This window comes from Callospermophilus lateralis, chromosome 5 (assembly GCF_048772815.1).
Source record: "Callospermophilus lateralis isolate mCalLat2 chromosome 5, mCalLat2.hap1, whole genome shotgun sequence".
NCBI lineage: Eukaryota > Metazoa > Chordata > Mammalia > Rodentia > Sciuridae > Callospermophilus > Callospermophilus lateralis.
This window is the reverse complement of record NC_135309.1, coordinates 105,850,746-105,866,686: the sequence shown is the minus strand read 5'-3', so window position 1 is coordinate 105,866,686 and position 15,941 is coordinate 105,850,746. Positions and strand designations below refer to the sequence as shown.

Here is a 15,941-nt window from a genome sequence, read left to right as displayed (position 1 = left end):
ACAAAGTCCTGCCTTGACCAAGGTCCCCAATTTACATGTTAGTCCTTGAGTCTTCACCTGATACCTACCATGGTCTGTGGTCCAAAGAAGGTGAAGAATTGTCCCCATCGGTTCCTTAGGCATGCCATCTGGTGGGAGATGAGATCCCAGAGGGAGGGAGTGGAGGAAACTGAGACATGAGGTCAGCTTCCTTTGGCCCTCTTCCTTACATTTGTCTTCTGACACTCTAGCCCCAGAGCCTTGGACGTGGATACCAGAAATACAGCAGGCCACACAGCCTTTCCTCAAGCCTGGCTTACTCCATAGGCCCAAGAATGAAACACCTTTTTTCCCCACACTAGAGCAAAAATTATTTGTAGCTTATTTGTTGTGATATTTCATCTGTTTTATGTTTTTATTATAAAGTATTTCATCTAGAGAGAGTGTTCATTAAATGAATGCCTGGGTCTATGCTATCCAACTTAAGAAATAGAATATTATTAATATCTTTGGAACCCTTTCCATGTCCCTCCTGATTTGTCATTTAGAAAAGTCAGAACCTCAAGTTCCTGAGGTGGAAAGAAAGCAGAACTTTCTAGGGCAGTAATTGGCTGTGGGTAATGCCATAAATGAACAGTGGAGTTTCTCTTGTTCTTTTCTGTCAACATTTCCACCCAATCCTGTTGTACCACTTTTCCTCCTGTATTTTCAGGGTAGGGTACATCCCCCCATGCCACTTGCTAGCTCTCCCAGGATACATGGCAGTAGCAGCCCTGGTATAGGATATCTTCATGACAAGTCAGCCCCCACCCCTACCTTGTACTCAAGACCCAACTGTTGTAGGCTCAGTATAGGAAACCACCTCATAAAGTGGGTGAAAAGGATCAATTTTGGTTTCCTTCCTTTCTAACTTTGTGTTCTTGCTGACACTTCTTTCCCACTTGCTGTGGGGTCCTGCAGCCATTAATGCCAGGTTGTCTATGACACAGTGAGAGTGGCGTAGCTAGGCCTTGGGGTGGTGGGAATCATACTTCCAGAAGCTTGGGGGCCAGCAGTCTCAGGATAATTAGCATAATTGATGTGACCTTTATGGTATTGTTTTCATATATCTGCTCCAACCACAAAGAGAAATCTACAGTTGGCTCAGGCTATTCATGTGTATCAGGGGCGCTTTTGGGCACACCACTGGACTTGACTGCCTGTGTTCTGTTTGCACTTGAAAGCAAACGTGAGGTCTGTGTTCCTGATGGCAAGTATCCCCTATAGGCACATACAGATCACGAAGCCACCCTTAGAGCTAATGCCCATGGTCTCATTGCTCTCTCTCCATGTTTCAGTGTGAGGAATCCTGGTTTGTATCTGCTGAGTGACCACATTTTCTGCTTTGCTGCAGATCTGATGACCATGAAGAGGCCTCGGTCCTTCCTCTCCTCCATGCAGGCTTCAACCGGGTATGTACAAGGTGAAGCGGGACCTCCCTCTGGCCCTCCCATAACAGCAAAGCAAATAGCCAGGGGAACTTTTAAGGGTCATAAGCCCCAAAACTGAGAGGGGAAGGAAGCAGCTGTGTTTTCATTGGGTTGGAATGAGCAATTGCTAGCTAAGCTTTTTGCTTTTTTTCTCCACCATATAACAGATATGTAATGACATAAAAATACATATTAGAATATCAGAACAAGATTCTGTAGTTCCAAAGTAGTCTCATGTAAATCAGTTCAGTTTATCAGATTTAATGTGTGTGTGTGATTATATAAAGATGAGTCTACCAAATTGGCACTTGGGATTCTGTGTTCCCCAGGACCTGGTCACAGCTTTTGCTCTAGATAGGCCTATGGTGGGCACAGCATCATGTGAACTTCTGGTTTACACCATCAACATCAGCAAAAGAAAATTCTTGGAGTGACAGCTATGTGAAAAACACTGATATTCAACTTGGAAGATTAAAACTGATGATTCCAAGGAAACTTATCCTAAAAATATCTAGGCTTGCCAGGTTTCTTAAGGTAGAAATTTGATTGGAGGCAAACTCTGTGCATGCAAATAGAAAGAAAATAATGGAGTTCATTTAAAATTTAAAAAAAGGAGAGAAAGAGGATGGGAAAAGATGATTAAAGGGCTGAGATTGTGGCTCAGCGGTAGAGCACTCGTCTAGCACACGTGAGGCCCTGGGTTCGATCCTCAGCACCACATAAAAATAAATAAAATAAAGGTACTGTGTCCAACTACTTTTAAAAAATAAGTGCTTTTTTAAAAAGATGATTAAAACATGAATGTTTAAAATAAGCATATTTCATAATATTTAAAGAAAGCAAGTTTTATAGAGAAGCTATAGAGGATCTTACTTTATAAGTTTGACATTTTTTTAAAAAATATAACAAACATATTTATTATTCCAGTTAAAAATTCCCTTTGCTTATAAATAGGGTTGAGATCCATAGTTGACTTATGTAAGTTTTGTCGATAATCTAAACTCAAGTAAATGACCTGTACCATCCTTGAAATAAATATTAGCAAAGAAAAATTCTTCAAGTGATAACTACTTGAATAAAGCTGATATTCAATTTTAAGACTGATATTAATTACTCCAAGTGGACTTACTCCAAGTGAAATAACTGGGCTTACCCTGAATCTCAAAGAGATGGTATAATATACCCCTTCTAAAATAGGAAAAGGCTTGTGCCTTGTAGATTAAGAAAATTCCTTTAGGTTTTTTTTTTTTTTTTAAGTAGTAGTTCTTTGCTCTCCTAGGCTTAAAAGGAAATTCCTCTTGGTTATAGACCATGGAGGAGCAGAAACTGCCTTTGTGAAACTGCTGCTTTGTGCTTGGTGTGCTTCACGGGAAGCAGCATGCTGAGTGAAAGATTCAAGGCAGCATAGTGACCCCACGTGTCTGGTTACCAATACTCTGCACTCTCCTGGCCCTTTCTCACGTCTGTCATCTTCTCCCAATGGTTGGCATTTGGTTTGGGAAGCTACTCTATGTACAGAAGTTTATTGAGGATGCATAAGAGAGTGTTCTGAGTTTTGGAATGGAGAGTTGCCAGAGGGAAAATCAACAAAGAAGCCACGTGGTTGAGATTTATTTTCTTTATTTGTTCATTTTCTGAGAAATAACTCTACAACTAGTCTCAGACTCATAGATCAGTGTCACATTGGCCATCCTACTCCACCCCTTTCCAATGCTGACCTTTTTAAGCCTGAGTCAGGACCCTTGAGTGTGAGGTCTTCAGTTTTCTGGGGGATGATTGGAGAACAGTGTGGACACACTGTGGGTTTTATCAATTAGAACTCATTTTGGTCCTTCAGAATTCTGCTTTGGGTTCAGTGATCCTTCTTCCTCCAGCTGGCTTTGAGATTGGTTTTGTTTGGAGACATAGCATCTGGACTGGAGAATTGAGACTATATATATGCTCATAGAAAAGCTTGGGAAAAACAATTGCCTTTCTTTAGGTGTTTAGTGCTCTTAAGAAAATTTAACAAAAGTTCATCATTTCCTCTTTGTGTGTTTGGTAACCTGTCTGTGCTGTTCTGGAAGGATTTGTTTCCTGGATGTGTTGCTGATTTTTGCAGTCAGCCAAGATGAATAAACCCTTGGGAGTAGGGGGTCATGAAAGCCAAGCCCTGTCAGGGAACACCAGGTGTTCCTGAATGCTGGGTCAGATCTGATCAAGGTCACTTACCAGTTGGGTCTACATGTCCCCAGTCACTAGGGCTCTCTCCCAGGGAAGCATACAATTCCTGCAGTGGCTCCCAGAGTTCCTGTGGCTTGAGATCAGCTGAGGTGGATCTCCAGGTGGCTGTTAATCTCTTTTGGCATCTCTACCCAAGCACCTTCCAAATGTGCCATCTATTCTTGACTTCTGTGAAGTTGTTTCCCTTCTCTGAGTTGTTTTGATTGTATTAAGTCATTTGCTGAAACTCAGCTAGCTAGATGGCCAGTGCTTTAGTGTAGGGTCCTCAAGTGGGGATCCAGTAATAAGTTGTGTCATCAAATATCCCCAAGAACTCCTTGTGAAGCCTTTGGAGCCCCATACACATGGATTACTGAATGGATGCTCAGTCCACACCGCACCTTTTAGAAACTAGCTTCTTAATAAAGATGAAGCTGTTCCTACATTAAACTTTGCCTGTTCTTCTATTCAAAATGATGCTTATTTATCTCAACAAGTATTTGTGGAGCTCTGACTATGTGCAATGCAATGTGCTAGGCATTCTGGGGGCACAGCTACAGGATATGGTTCTCCCTGGAGAGGATCTCTGTGGAGTAAGAAGTGGAGAGCTGCAAATTATTATTTGTCAGGCTTAGTTCCAGTGATTTACTGAATCCTCCTTGACATATGAGGGATTTAGTATTTTCTCAGTTTTTACAGAGGAGAAAACAGTTTCAAAACAAATAAATAGCTTGCCAGAACTCAAGTTTATGGCATAGCCAAAGATGCACCTGGGTCCACTAAAGTAGTATTTCCCAAATTGTTCCATGAAACACTAGTGTTCCAAAAACTCTTAACAGGTGTTTCATGGAAATAGCCTTCTGGGGAATCAGTGCAGACTTGATTTCTCCTTCCCCTGGAGAACCGACAGAGCATGTTAGCAATGCACATTGAATGCTCTGAGGGCTCCTGTAGTCAAGAAGCCTGCTAACTCCATTCATCCCAACATTATCAAAACTTACTTTATCACAGAATTAATTTAATATTTCTTCAAAACATCAGAGCTCTGCTGTAGGCTGAGACATAGTTTTCATCCATTTTCTCAAGTTGAACCTGACCATTTTTAACTTAGCTTTGTAAAAAAGAGGGAAAGTATTTCCCTTCTGTGTGTAGTTATGGTTCTTGCCGTAGTCCTTCTTAGCTTCTATATGGAATAGTGAGGGACCAGTGGCTTAGGAAAAGTTGGGGAGTTCTTGAAGGTATTTACCAGGGAGAAGGCATTTGCTCCAGATGTTTGAAAATGTGTGTGTGTGTGTGTGTGTGTGTGTGTGTGTGTAAGAGAACAGGAGAGAATGATTTTTTTCTTTGAACAATTTGGTTGAAGGAAATTTAAGAAATGTGTCTTTCAGCAGGGCCTCCTACTGTCCCTTTCTGCCTGTGTAACTATCTGAGAGATAAATATGTGATTGAGAAGCTTGGAATACTTTGGAAGTCTGGTTATCTTTTCATTTAATAGTTTGCTAGTTATATGTTTAGAAAGATTTGCAAGGTGTGTATTTTTTATAAGTTAAAATGCAAGATATTTTCAAGTCAGGTGCAGTGCTGCACACCTATAATCACAGTTATTTGAAAGACTGAGGCAGGAGGATCCAAGTTCAAGGACAACCTGAGCAACTTAGGAAGACCCTGTCTCAAAAATAAATAAATAAATAAATAAATAAGCAAGCAAGCTCAGGGGTAGAGTGTCCTTGGATTCAATCCCAGTAACACTCACAAACGTACTTCTCCCCCCACCAAAAAAAAGGAAAACAAAGCAAGACACAGTCCCCATTCTTAAGTAGAATTTTCCTTAAATCTGTTTCTTAATGTTTTTTACTTATTATTTTCTGAGTTAATTGTTTCTCATTATCAATGTATTTGTATAAGAGAAGTACTCATTTTCTTGTATATCCTACAAGTAATATGATATATATATAAGGAATGTTTTACAAATTATTTGGGTTTGTTAAGTAAAAAATCTTCTCTCCTTGGAGTGCTGGGCTTCAGCATCTCATGCCACTTAAGAGTAGGTGCTTAATGCTTCTTTGATGAATGACTATATAATGCATTTTCTTTGGCTCTATCATTTGCCTATCTATCTATTCACTCATCTACTATTTTTTTAAATAAATACATGAAAGTCTTTTTTTTCAATTAAGATGAAACTGAAATTAATTGTTTGAGAGTGAGCAGTTCAGTGACATTTAGTTTATTCACGGTGTTGGGCGACGACCACCACTCTCATGAGCCCCAAATAGAAACTCATTTCCCATTAAGGAGTCACTCCCATCTTCCTCCCTGCAACCTTGGCAACCACCAACCTACATTCTGTCTCTGGGGATTGACCTAGTCTAGATATTTCACGTAAACAGTATCATACAATACATGAATTTGTGTGCTTGTTTTCTCTCACTTATTATTTTTTTCTTTGAGGTTCATTCATGTTCTAGCATATATCGTAGTTTGTTCCCATTTTATGGCTTGAATGATATTTCATTTTATGTATATACCACAGTATTTTGTGTGTGTGTTTGTTTGTGTGGGTCTCATGCCCTGTACCACTGAACTACATCCCAGCTCTATATTTTATTTCAAGACATGGTCTTGTTAACTTGCCCAGACTGGCTTTGAACTTTTGATCCTCCTGAGTGGCTGGAATCACAGCATGCACTGCTGTGCCAGCTTCCATTGTGCTTTTGATTTGCATTCCTTTGATGACTGATGATGGTGAGCATCTTTTTGTGTACTTGTTGGTGATTTGTAGTTTTCTTTGGAGAAATGTCTCTTCAAGTTCTTTGAATAGTCTTTCATTGGGTTATTCTTTTGTTGTTGATCTCACTGATTTTTTTGAGGAACTCTGCATTAGGCACTTGGAAAGAAGCAAAGAACATCTCTCCCCTTGATAGATCATTGATAGTGTGATGCATACTGAACATGTTGAGTTTGGGGCTTTAGCTGATTTTCTTTAGTGCAATATGAAGCCAAGACATTTTGGTATTTTTAATGCTTTGGGGGGAGGCATTCAAAGCCCTTGTGTTTATTTTCCTACAACTATTTTATCCCACTTTTGTTATAAAGGGAACTAAATGTAAGTATTATCTTCTATGTTTCTCATACATTTAAGTAAGCATTTCAAATTCCTTGACATTTTTTCTATTTCATCTCATCCTACCTACTAGATGGCTTACATAACAGTTACCTGGGGGGTAGAAACAACTGTTAAATTTTTCTATTTGACTCTCTCAGAAATAATTGGAGATGTCTTATGTATTATCTTTGTTTTATTTTCAGAGATTTATGGAGAATAGCAGCATAATTGCTTGCTATAATGAACTGATTCAAATAGAACATGGGGAAGTTCGTTCACAGTTCAAATTACGGTAAGTAGCAAAACAAGACTGTAGATACCACGAGGTTAGCAATTCTTTAGAAAATCTTATCTGTCAACAGGCTGACGTTCACAGGTTCATAGCTGAATCCCAGGGATTTTGAAACTGTTAGATGGCTAATGGCAGCTAGCCAACAGCAATATCTAAGATGGGGGCCCACTAACATAATGAAATAAATTAGAAGCATTTCTTATTTTGATAATATTTTCCACTATTTACATCAGTTTTGAAATTATAACCTAGGAAAATTTCTATTTAATTTTTACGTAGTTAGACCAAGATTAAGAATAGCCTTTGAGGGTTACTTTCTATTTTCTACTTACAACATTTATAAATCCTGCTTAAATTCTTATAGTAGAGGAAAACTAACGGGGACATTATTAAGCTAGCTTTAATAATTGCTGTGTAGCCACAATAGTAATTTCATGAACTCTGTTCGCATCTTCAGTATGCACAAAGCGTCTTTAAGAAATAGACGTGAGCTCTCTTTATGGATACAATGTGCTTTAAGAGCAGGCGTCTCACGGGTACTCAGTTCCAAGCTGGGATTCTCTGTGTCTGTTGCTGGCCAGACACTGGGTGGTGGCATATTCTACTTCTGGGCTTTCTTGGACTATCAGGATCTAAGTGATCCGCCTGGTTTCTGCTCTGGCTTGCTCTTAGGACTCTCATTTCTTCAACCTGCCCTTCTCAAGCTAGAGGGAAGAGGCAGGGAATTCTTCTCTACCTGTAGCCCTCCTGGAAGGGCCAATCCTACACAGCTTCCTGGCATCTCATTGGAAAGCCCTACAGAGCTTTTGTCTTTGGCCAACTGAGAGGTCACTGTTGTTTCATGCCCAGTTCTAAATTAGCAAGATAGCATTTTCCTGTAATGATAATGTATTTGTGTGGGTGGGTGGGGGGTGGTGGAGGTGGGAAATCAAACCCAGGGCCTCATGCAAGCTAGATAATTATTCTACAACTGAGCTACATCTCCAATCCTTCTAACAATTTTACTTCTTATCTTGATTACTTAATTTGTGTTCAAAGATGACAATCCCCCCTGCTTTTTTCTCCAGTACTGAGTATTGACCAAGGACACTCTGAGTTATATCCCCTACTCTTTTTATTATTTTTTTATTTTGAGGCAGCATCTCACTAGGTTCTCCAGGCTGGCCTTGAATTTGTGATCCTCCTGCCTCAACCTCCTGAGTAGTTGAGATTACACGCATGTTCTACTGAGCCCAGCAACAAAAATCTTTTTAAACTTAACTCTCTTCTATTCCTGGGAAGCAAAATTGATTGGCATAAACCTCCAGAAGCAGGTCCCCCTGCTGGGTGTACCCTGATCTAAGAAGTTGCTTTTTGGTGAATAAAGAGCTTTAAGAAATAAAGTGTTAAGATAAATACTTTTTTTTTTTAATGGAAGAGTATTTTAAAAGAATGTCCAACCAGTGGGAATTCAGATATTTGGAAAACTCTGGTATTTTAAAGTCTTTGATGAGGAATATTGCCAAAAACTTTCTGAATGTTTAAGTGAGTTAAATCCTAGTTTCTTTTTATCTGTATTTTTTTTTTTTGGCTTCAGAGAACTTCTTAGAATTTTTCTAGAAAACCACATTGCCTTTACTTCAGTGATTTATGCTTTTTAATAATGTATATTAATTGTTTGTATTCCTAGTGGTCTCTATTGCTTTACTTGGGGCTAGAAAGTCTTAGTATTTTTATTTGAGATATTTTTACTATAAATAAACTTAGAAAAAGAGATTTCATTCTTGTTTAATTCTTTGTGCATCATCTCCAATAAGGAGTGACTAGCCCAACACGCTATAGCTTTGGCAGGCAGTTTCCTCGTTTTATTTTAGATAGGTGTTCCTGTTTTCTTAGGTAACATTAAATGGGATGGCACATGTTGGATGCCAGGAGGGGCCCTGGTACAGATTTTGTACTACACACTGCCATTGGGGACTATCTCAGAGATCTTAGGGGCACTTTGCCCATGGCAAGCAGGACAAAGCAGGCCTACCTATTTGAAATGAACACACCTAGGTGACACAAAGGTGTAAAGAAAAGGCTTCTGGTTACTGTGCTTGTGAAATCTGCTTAGATCCAGGGTGCTGAAAACGTCTATGGGGGTCTTATCAGATTCAAACACTTGATTTCTAATAAGTACTGTGATATGATAGTACCATGACTTCTTAGTCCTCACTCCTGGAACTGGTTGGAGGAGTTGGACCCATTGCTGAGACCATAATGAAAAGATTTAGGCTCTTAATATAAATCAGTGTAAAGCTAGTGAGTGGGCTTGACTCAGGGAGACTGTGGCCCCAGGAGGGAGGGCTTGCCTAATTCCCAGATCCTCTTACTTTCTACACTATTGTTTTTTTAGCGGTTTCTGCCTCTCTACCTTACCTAAGTGTGTGCTCTTTTGGGGTATGTGCGTGTCCATGCATGTAAATCTCTCAGGTCTACCAAAACTGGGCCCAGCAGATACATGGACAGTGACCCAGACCATGACCTCCCTCCAGCTCTTTGAGGCATTCAAGGACATCAAGAGCATCTACCTGCACATGACTATGTGGCAGGCAAATGACTATGTCATTTGTTAGACTGGAAAATGAGCTCTTTATTATACAATGCCAGAATAATTATAGTCTAATTATGTAATACTTTTCCCTACAATTCCGCCCCCAGCTGCAGCTAAATATGTAACATGACTGTCATTCTGCAAGGACATAGTGTGTACAGCAGTATAATGTCGATTATAGTCACTTCTGTCCAGAACATCATGTATGGTGAGCATATTTACTTCACCTAGAAAAAATAAAAGATCATGCATGACTGATTGGATCAAACACAATGTGTGGTCTGATTTTAAGATTCCTTTGTGTAGAATAACTTTTTAAAGGTGTAAGACCTAAATGACATTTCTGTGTATATTTGATGAATTACTCTGCTGAACAGAAGAGCTCATGAAAGGCAGTGTCTGGGATAATCTGAGTTAAATGAGGACCATTTGTCTCTTCTAATGTTCTTATGCCTCTTTATCATGAAAAGACCTATTTCATCTAAAATAAAGATAATGATTTAGTTCCTCATGAGGAGTTTCAGCTGATCCGTTTATATTAATGCAGTTCCAGCTATTCTTTCATCATTAGTTCGTCTACGAGTTACACCCAAATCATCATGTTTGTTTTGCTCCAAATCATAAGATGGTAGTAGTCCTCAGTTTTAGAAAGAATCAAAGTTTCTGAGGGGCAGCACTCTGTTTTCCATGGAACCCTTCCTTCCTCAGTGTTAACAGATATTTGTAGAGCACCTTATCTTCACATGGGCTCTGTGTGACAGCCATTGAGGCACAGGAGTGAAGCAAAGCTGTAAACACTTAAAATAACCAGCTTATTCTGCTTGTTGTTTTGGAACAAATAGCAAGTCTGTGATCCCTTACTCTGCCACTTCCCCCTCCCGACTCATTCCAAACCCCTGCTCAAATGTGAACTTGTGTCCAGAATTTTCTCCCTTTAGACCACCACCTATCCTTGTTCTAGGAGGCTGTAGAGTGTGTGTGTGGTGTGTGTGTGTGTATGCTGTTTTGGTAGCATGCTGGTCCCTTTCAAAGGGAGATCACATATTCACCCAGCCACAATTGACAGAGGGAAACACTGAGAGGGAGGGGCCTCTTGCCACCCAGCCTGTTGACGGCAGTGCTGGACTGGGATCAGGTAGCCTGCTTTTCCGTATGGTGCTCTTTGCACTCCATCCTAGCACTAGTTCTTTTTTTTTTTTTTCCTAATTTTTTTTAGTTGTAGTTGGACACAATACCTTTATTTTATTTATTTATTTTTATGTGGTGCTGAGGATCGAACCCAGTGCCTCGCACATGCTAGACAAGTGCTCTACCACTGAGCCACAACCCCAACCCCCTAGCACTAGTTCTTTATAGACTTTCTACCTGCCCTGGGGTGATGTTTGCCTTTTTCTCTCTAAACCTTCAAATTCCTTAAAGAAGGTGCTGGGGAAGCCAGGCACAGTGACACAGACCTTAATCCCAGGTATTCAGGAGCCTGAGGCAGGATTGCAAGTTCAAGGTCAGCCTGGGAAACAGTGAGACCCTGTCTCAACATTAAATAAATAAATAAATAAGGCTGGGGATGTATCTCATGAACCCTAGGTTCAATCCCCAATACCGGGGATGGGGAAAATGCAGGGGTAATGGTTATATTGCCCATACTACCTGGGTTTCTACACCTAGGGTACTTTCCTTTCCCTTGTTTCTTTTTCCAATTTTCCAACTTCTTAACCCAAAGGATAAAAATAAAGACATGTGAGAAGCGGTTTATATGGTTCCCAAGAATGGAAAATTAATAAAGCTAAGGTTCTTCTGCTTAAAGAGTATGAATAATTAATACAGGCAATTAAGTTCTCAAACTCTAGGAACATGACTCAAATTGATTACGCCATTTTGCTGCAGGTTTATTTAAATAGAGCCATCAACCAAAAGAGGTTAAAAGTCCATATAAACCTTGCAGTCTGGTTGTGTTTGTCATGGCGGAGGAAAGAGGGAGAATAATATGCTGCTCCTATCAATAGTGTGCATGTAAGAATTTGCTGTGTCCTACGGAATTTGCATCATACCTACAGAAGATTTTATGCTTTGTAGAGAATCATAAGATGAATGTTTAATAGACCATTTCTGGGGGTTGATCTAAGCTCCTCCCTAAAGGCCATGCTTCAGTTGACAAAATGATAATGGTCTAAAGTACCTGTTTATATACTTAGTTGAAACATACAGGTACCTTAGGGAAAATTCTTTAGCAAGAGAGGAATTTATCATTTGATAAAATGCGTTAATTAGAACTGGATTATCCAGCTCTCCAAGATGACATATTAGCCCATACAGAGTGTGTTCCTCCACACATAACTTCTGAGAGGCACTTACTGCCCAGAAGTGCTTTCCTGTAGTGCCGAGCTCCACTCGGGACCAGGAGCCTGGAAGGTCTTGTTGCTAAGGCTGACTTTGCTTGCCTCTCCAGGAGCAGTGTGGCAGTGATGTTGGTGACAGTCTTAAGCTTCCTCTTTTTTTTTCCTTACTTAAAATGACTGTTTACAAATGCAGTAGTGGTCATGGGACAGCCAACAGTTTAGATTAGGTGGACTGGAGCATTGAAATAAGGACATGGTCTGCACCACTCAGGAATTTTGGTCGAGTTAGGCTGTTCCTCCCCTCTGCTCTGCTCACCCATGTCATGTCCATTGTCTTGCTTACCATCACACGGACGTCCTCGTCTCTGCAACCATAGAAACTCACTCTGTCGTCAGTGGACTAAAATTCTTCACTCTGCATGTATGTTTCCTTACTCTTACTGAATGCAGTTCTTGGTTTGACATTTCAGCTATACCCATGAGAAAAGATAAACTACAATTCATCTTTCTTTTCACCAAAGGTTTTCAAAAGCCTTAGAGAACAAAGAAATATTACTCTGTGATCCTACAAATAATAACTACCCATGTATTGAATTATTATTCAGCATAATCCCAAGCACTTTGACATATGCCTCCCATACATCATCCTTTCTGATCCTGACAAAAACCTGTGGAATATATCATCATACTCATTTTAGAGATGAGGAAACCAAGGGCCAACAAAGAAGAAAATTTGTACAGGATTCCCTAACTGGAAAAATACAGAGCCAGATTTCACTCAGAACTTTTTGCCTTTTTCCTTGTAAACAGAGCAAAACAGGGTGGCAGAGTTAGATTGCCTTGATGACTGGAAAACATGGTAAGAGTTTGTTTTAGAAGAAAAAGAAATATCAATGAGTAAATCAATGTCTTTTGTTTTATTTTTGTGAAGGATAAGAAAGGCTTTGCCAGGATTCTTTAGACAGTCAATATAAATATCAGAGCTCTAGCTACATACTTACTGTGCAGGACAGTAAATAACTCACTGTGTTTGGAATTGCTCTATATTTGAAAGTTAGTTAAAATTATAACCACAAATTAAGAGTCTGGTTTCCCACATATAAAGGGCAGGTTATCAAGAAAAGTGCATAGGTATAATGAACTGGGCAAGAGGACTCTGCTCTATCTGCATTTCCTCATACCAGCGGGTATGGTTGGAAGCAAGGTAACATCACAAAAGGAGAGGGGCGGAAAAGGAGAAAAAAAAATTCTGTGTCTGTTCCAAAAGGCCAGAATGCCTCAGATCCAATTTAGGCCTAATTAGGTTTTCCCAATTGATGAGGACTTGACTTCTCCCTGACCACAACTGTGAAGGAAATGGAGCATCACTGATGTAGAACACATGGGACTTACAAGACAGTCTCAGCTGCATCCTTATTCTCTTGGGTCAACTGTTTAAGTTTCATTCAGCACATAAATAGTCCATTCAGATTTTGTTGAATTATAATCTTTATTTTTGAATCATAAATTCAGATATGTATTCTTTTGTTTATGCATTTACCTTACAAAACAACTCTCTTTTCAAAACATTAATAACTGTCTTCATCTGTTCAGGCTGCTATAACAATATACCTGAAGCTGATTAATTTATAAATAACAAAAATTTATTGCTCACAGTTCTGGAGACTGGGAAGTCTAAGATCAAGGGGTCAACAGGCTCAGCCTCTGGTGAGGGCTGGTTCCTCATAGATGCTACTTTCCATGTTCTCATGTGGTAGAAGGAACAAGGCTGCTCACTAGAGCCTAAGAGCACTGCTCCCATTCATGAGGGTGGAGCTCTCACAACATAATCACTTCCCAAAGGCCCCTCCTTTTAAATACCATTATATGGGGCATCAGATTCCAACGTGAATTTTGAGGGGACACCAACATTCAGACTACTTCAGTAGTTCTAATAGTTCTAATGAATTTGGGATCTGTTTACTCTGTTAAGTTAACCTAAAAGTGAATGGTTTTTATAGAGGACTAACATCAATCTTTTGCATCTTTCAGGGCCTGTAATTCAGTGTTTACAGCATTAGACCACTGTCATGAAGCCATAGAAATAACAAGCGATGACCATGTGATTCAGGTATGGAGCGAAACACTGTATATTAGTAGATGTTGAATAGAACTTTTCAAGTTTGAGCCACTTTTTTCCAAGTACTTTCCTGTAATTCTCACATTTTCCTTGAAGAAATGAAAATCAAAGTATGCAAAGAAAATACTAACAGACTTAAGCTAAGAATTAGATATTCAATGAAGAACAAAAATTGTTAATTCATGTCAGAACCTGCTATTTCTTTGATGGTGACAGGGTAAAATTTTTGGGTCATCTGTTAAGATAGTATTTACATAGAAATAAATCAGAATTATAGAATAAATGCATATATATATATATATATATATATATATGTATATGCGTGCCTATAGGAACAGATTGTCTTCAAAGATATTTATTTGCCAGCAATTCTAATTATAATGCACTCTAATATTAATGTCCTCTTCCTAAGAAAATATCTATAGCAGACAAAACTTTGTTGGGGCTGGGGATGTGGCTCAAGTGGTAGCATGCTCGCCTGGCATGCGCGGGACGCTGGGTTCGATCCTCAGCACCACATAAAAATAAAATAAGATGTTGTGTCCACCGAAAACTAAAAAATAAATATTAAAAATTTATTCTCTCTCTCTCTTAAAAAAAAATTCTTTGAAAGGTAGAGGTTCCACTAATTGGTGGTGGCCTGTCTGCAGCAGATTTGCAGTGTCACCATGTGTGAGGAGCACTTGCTATCATCAGTGGAGTACCAATAACAGTGGTCCATCCATGGCCCCCATGACAGGAGATTCACCTTAGCCTCCTCTGAAACCCCCTGTGCACACAGACACACTTTGCCTCATCCCAGATCAATAACGGCAGTGGCCCCCCAAGCCTAGGCCCTGCCCTCAGCATTTTCATTAGATTATCCAATTTCCATTGAAATTGACAAATTGCCCTGTAGTACAGATGAAAACACTGAGTGAGGCAAGGTCAAAGAAAGCCCCAGTAATAAGCATTCAAGCCAAAATATGTAGCCACTTCTTTCTGACTCCAAAGCCTTCCTACCTGGTTTCCTGTCTGGCTGTGTTTTTAGAATTTGTTTTTCTTGCTGCCCCTTGAAACCGAGCTGATGGCTCCCTTGCGTTGCTGGCTGTGAGTGGCCTACCAGCCTATAGCTCTGTCTCTGGGACCACAGAGAAAGCCAGACATGTTTCCATTACAGCCAAACACAGGTCCCACATCTCCTCCCGCCACTTACATCCAGGCTAGAATATCAATGCTATTTATCACCATAGGACTCTTGGCTGGGATTTCAGCAATTAGGAGAAGGGACTCCCTGCCCTCTACACACCGTCCCTCCTTGTAATCTGACGACTACTTGAGAAGGAAACTGAGTCCTTCATTCCATAGGCAGCAATCAGTGGGTAGTAAACCCATATCCCTGGGAGAGGTAATATGGTGACGGTGTTGCCACTGTGGTAGAAAGCATCTCCCAGCTTCTACCCCCAAAGAAAACAAGAGAGCGAGGACAGTGGACCCTATCAAGGGGAGATGGAGGGAGAGTTGCTGTGCTGAAAGGGAAGCTTGGGTTCTGAAATAAGACTATAGTTTTTTTTTTCTCTTAGGGAACTTCTTCATGTTACTTTGACAGATGTACCAACAATCTGAATTGTAAAACTCAAGGCAAGATGAAGAAGGGAGAAGTTGGATTGGGAATGTTGTATGGAAGGGGGATACTAAAATGACCCTCGTGCTGTGAATTCGAGGCCGAGTCCTCATGCACAGGCTGTCACAATTGTGTTCTTACTTGGTACCAGCATCCTTCTCAGGGCACTCCAGCTGCACGGTTAGGTGCCTTTTGGGGGTTGCTCTTGAGCAGTTAGGTAGTAGTACTTAAAGTGTAGGAACGATATCTATTATCTATCT

The 15,941-nt window shown here is 40.0% G+C and overlaps 1 protein-coding gene across 8 annotated transcripts in view; it reads left to right on the top strand.

The window, feature by feature from the left end:
* Window positions 1-15,941, top strand: part of Pde8b (phosphodiesterase 8B) — a 237,580-nt gene that overhangs the window by 150,488 nt on the left and 71,151 nt on the right. For all 8 annotated transcript variants that reach the window (XM_076857099.2, XM_076857098.2, XM_076857103.2 and 5 more), the window contains 3 exons: window positions 1,373-1,430; window positions 6,960-7,048; window positions 13,991-14,069. In XM_076857099.2, coding sequence (XP_076713214.1) covers window positions 1,373-1,430; window positions 6,960-7,048; window positions 13,991-14,069 — 226 coding nt within the window. The remainder of the gene's footprint in view (window positions 1-1,372; window positions 1,431-6,959; window positions 7,049-13,990; window positions 14,070-15,941) is intronic.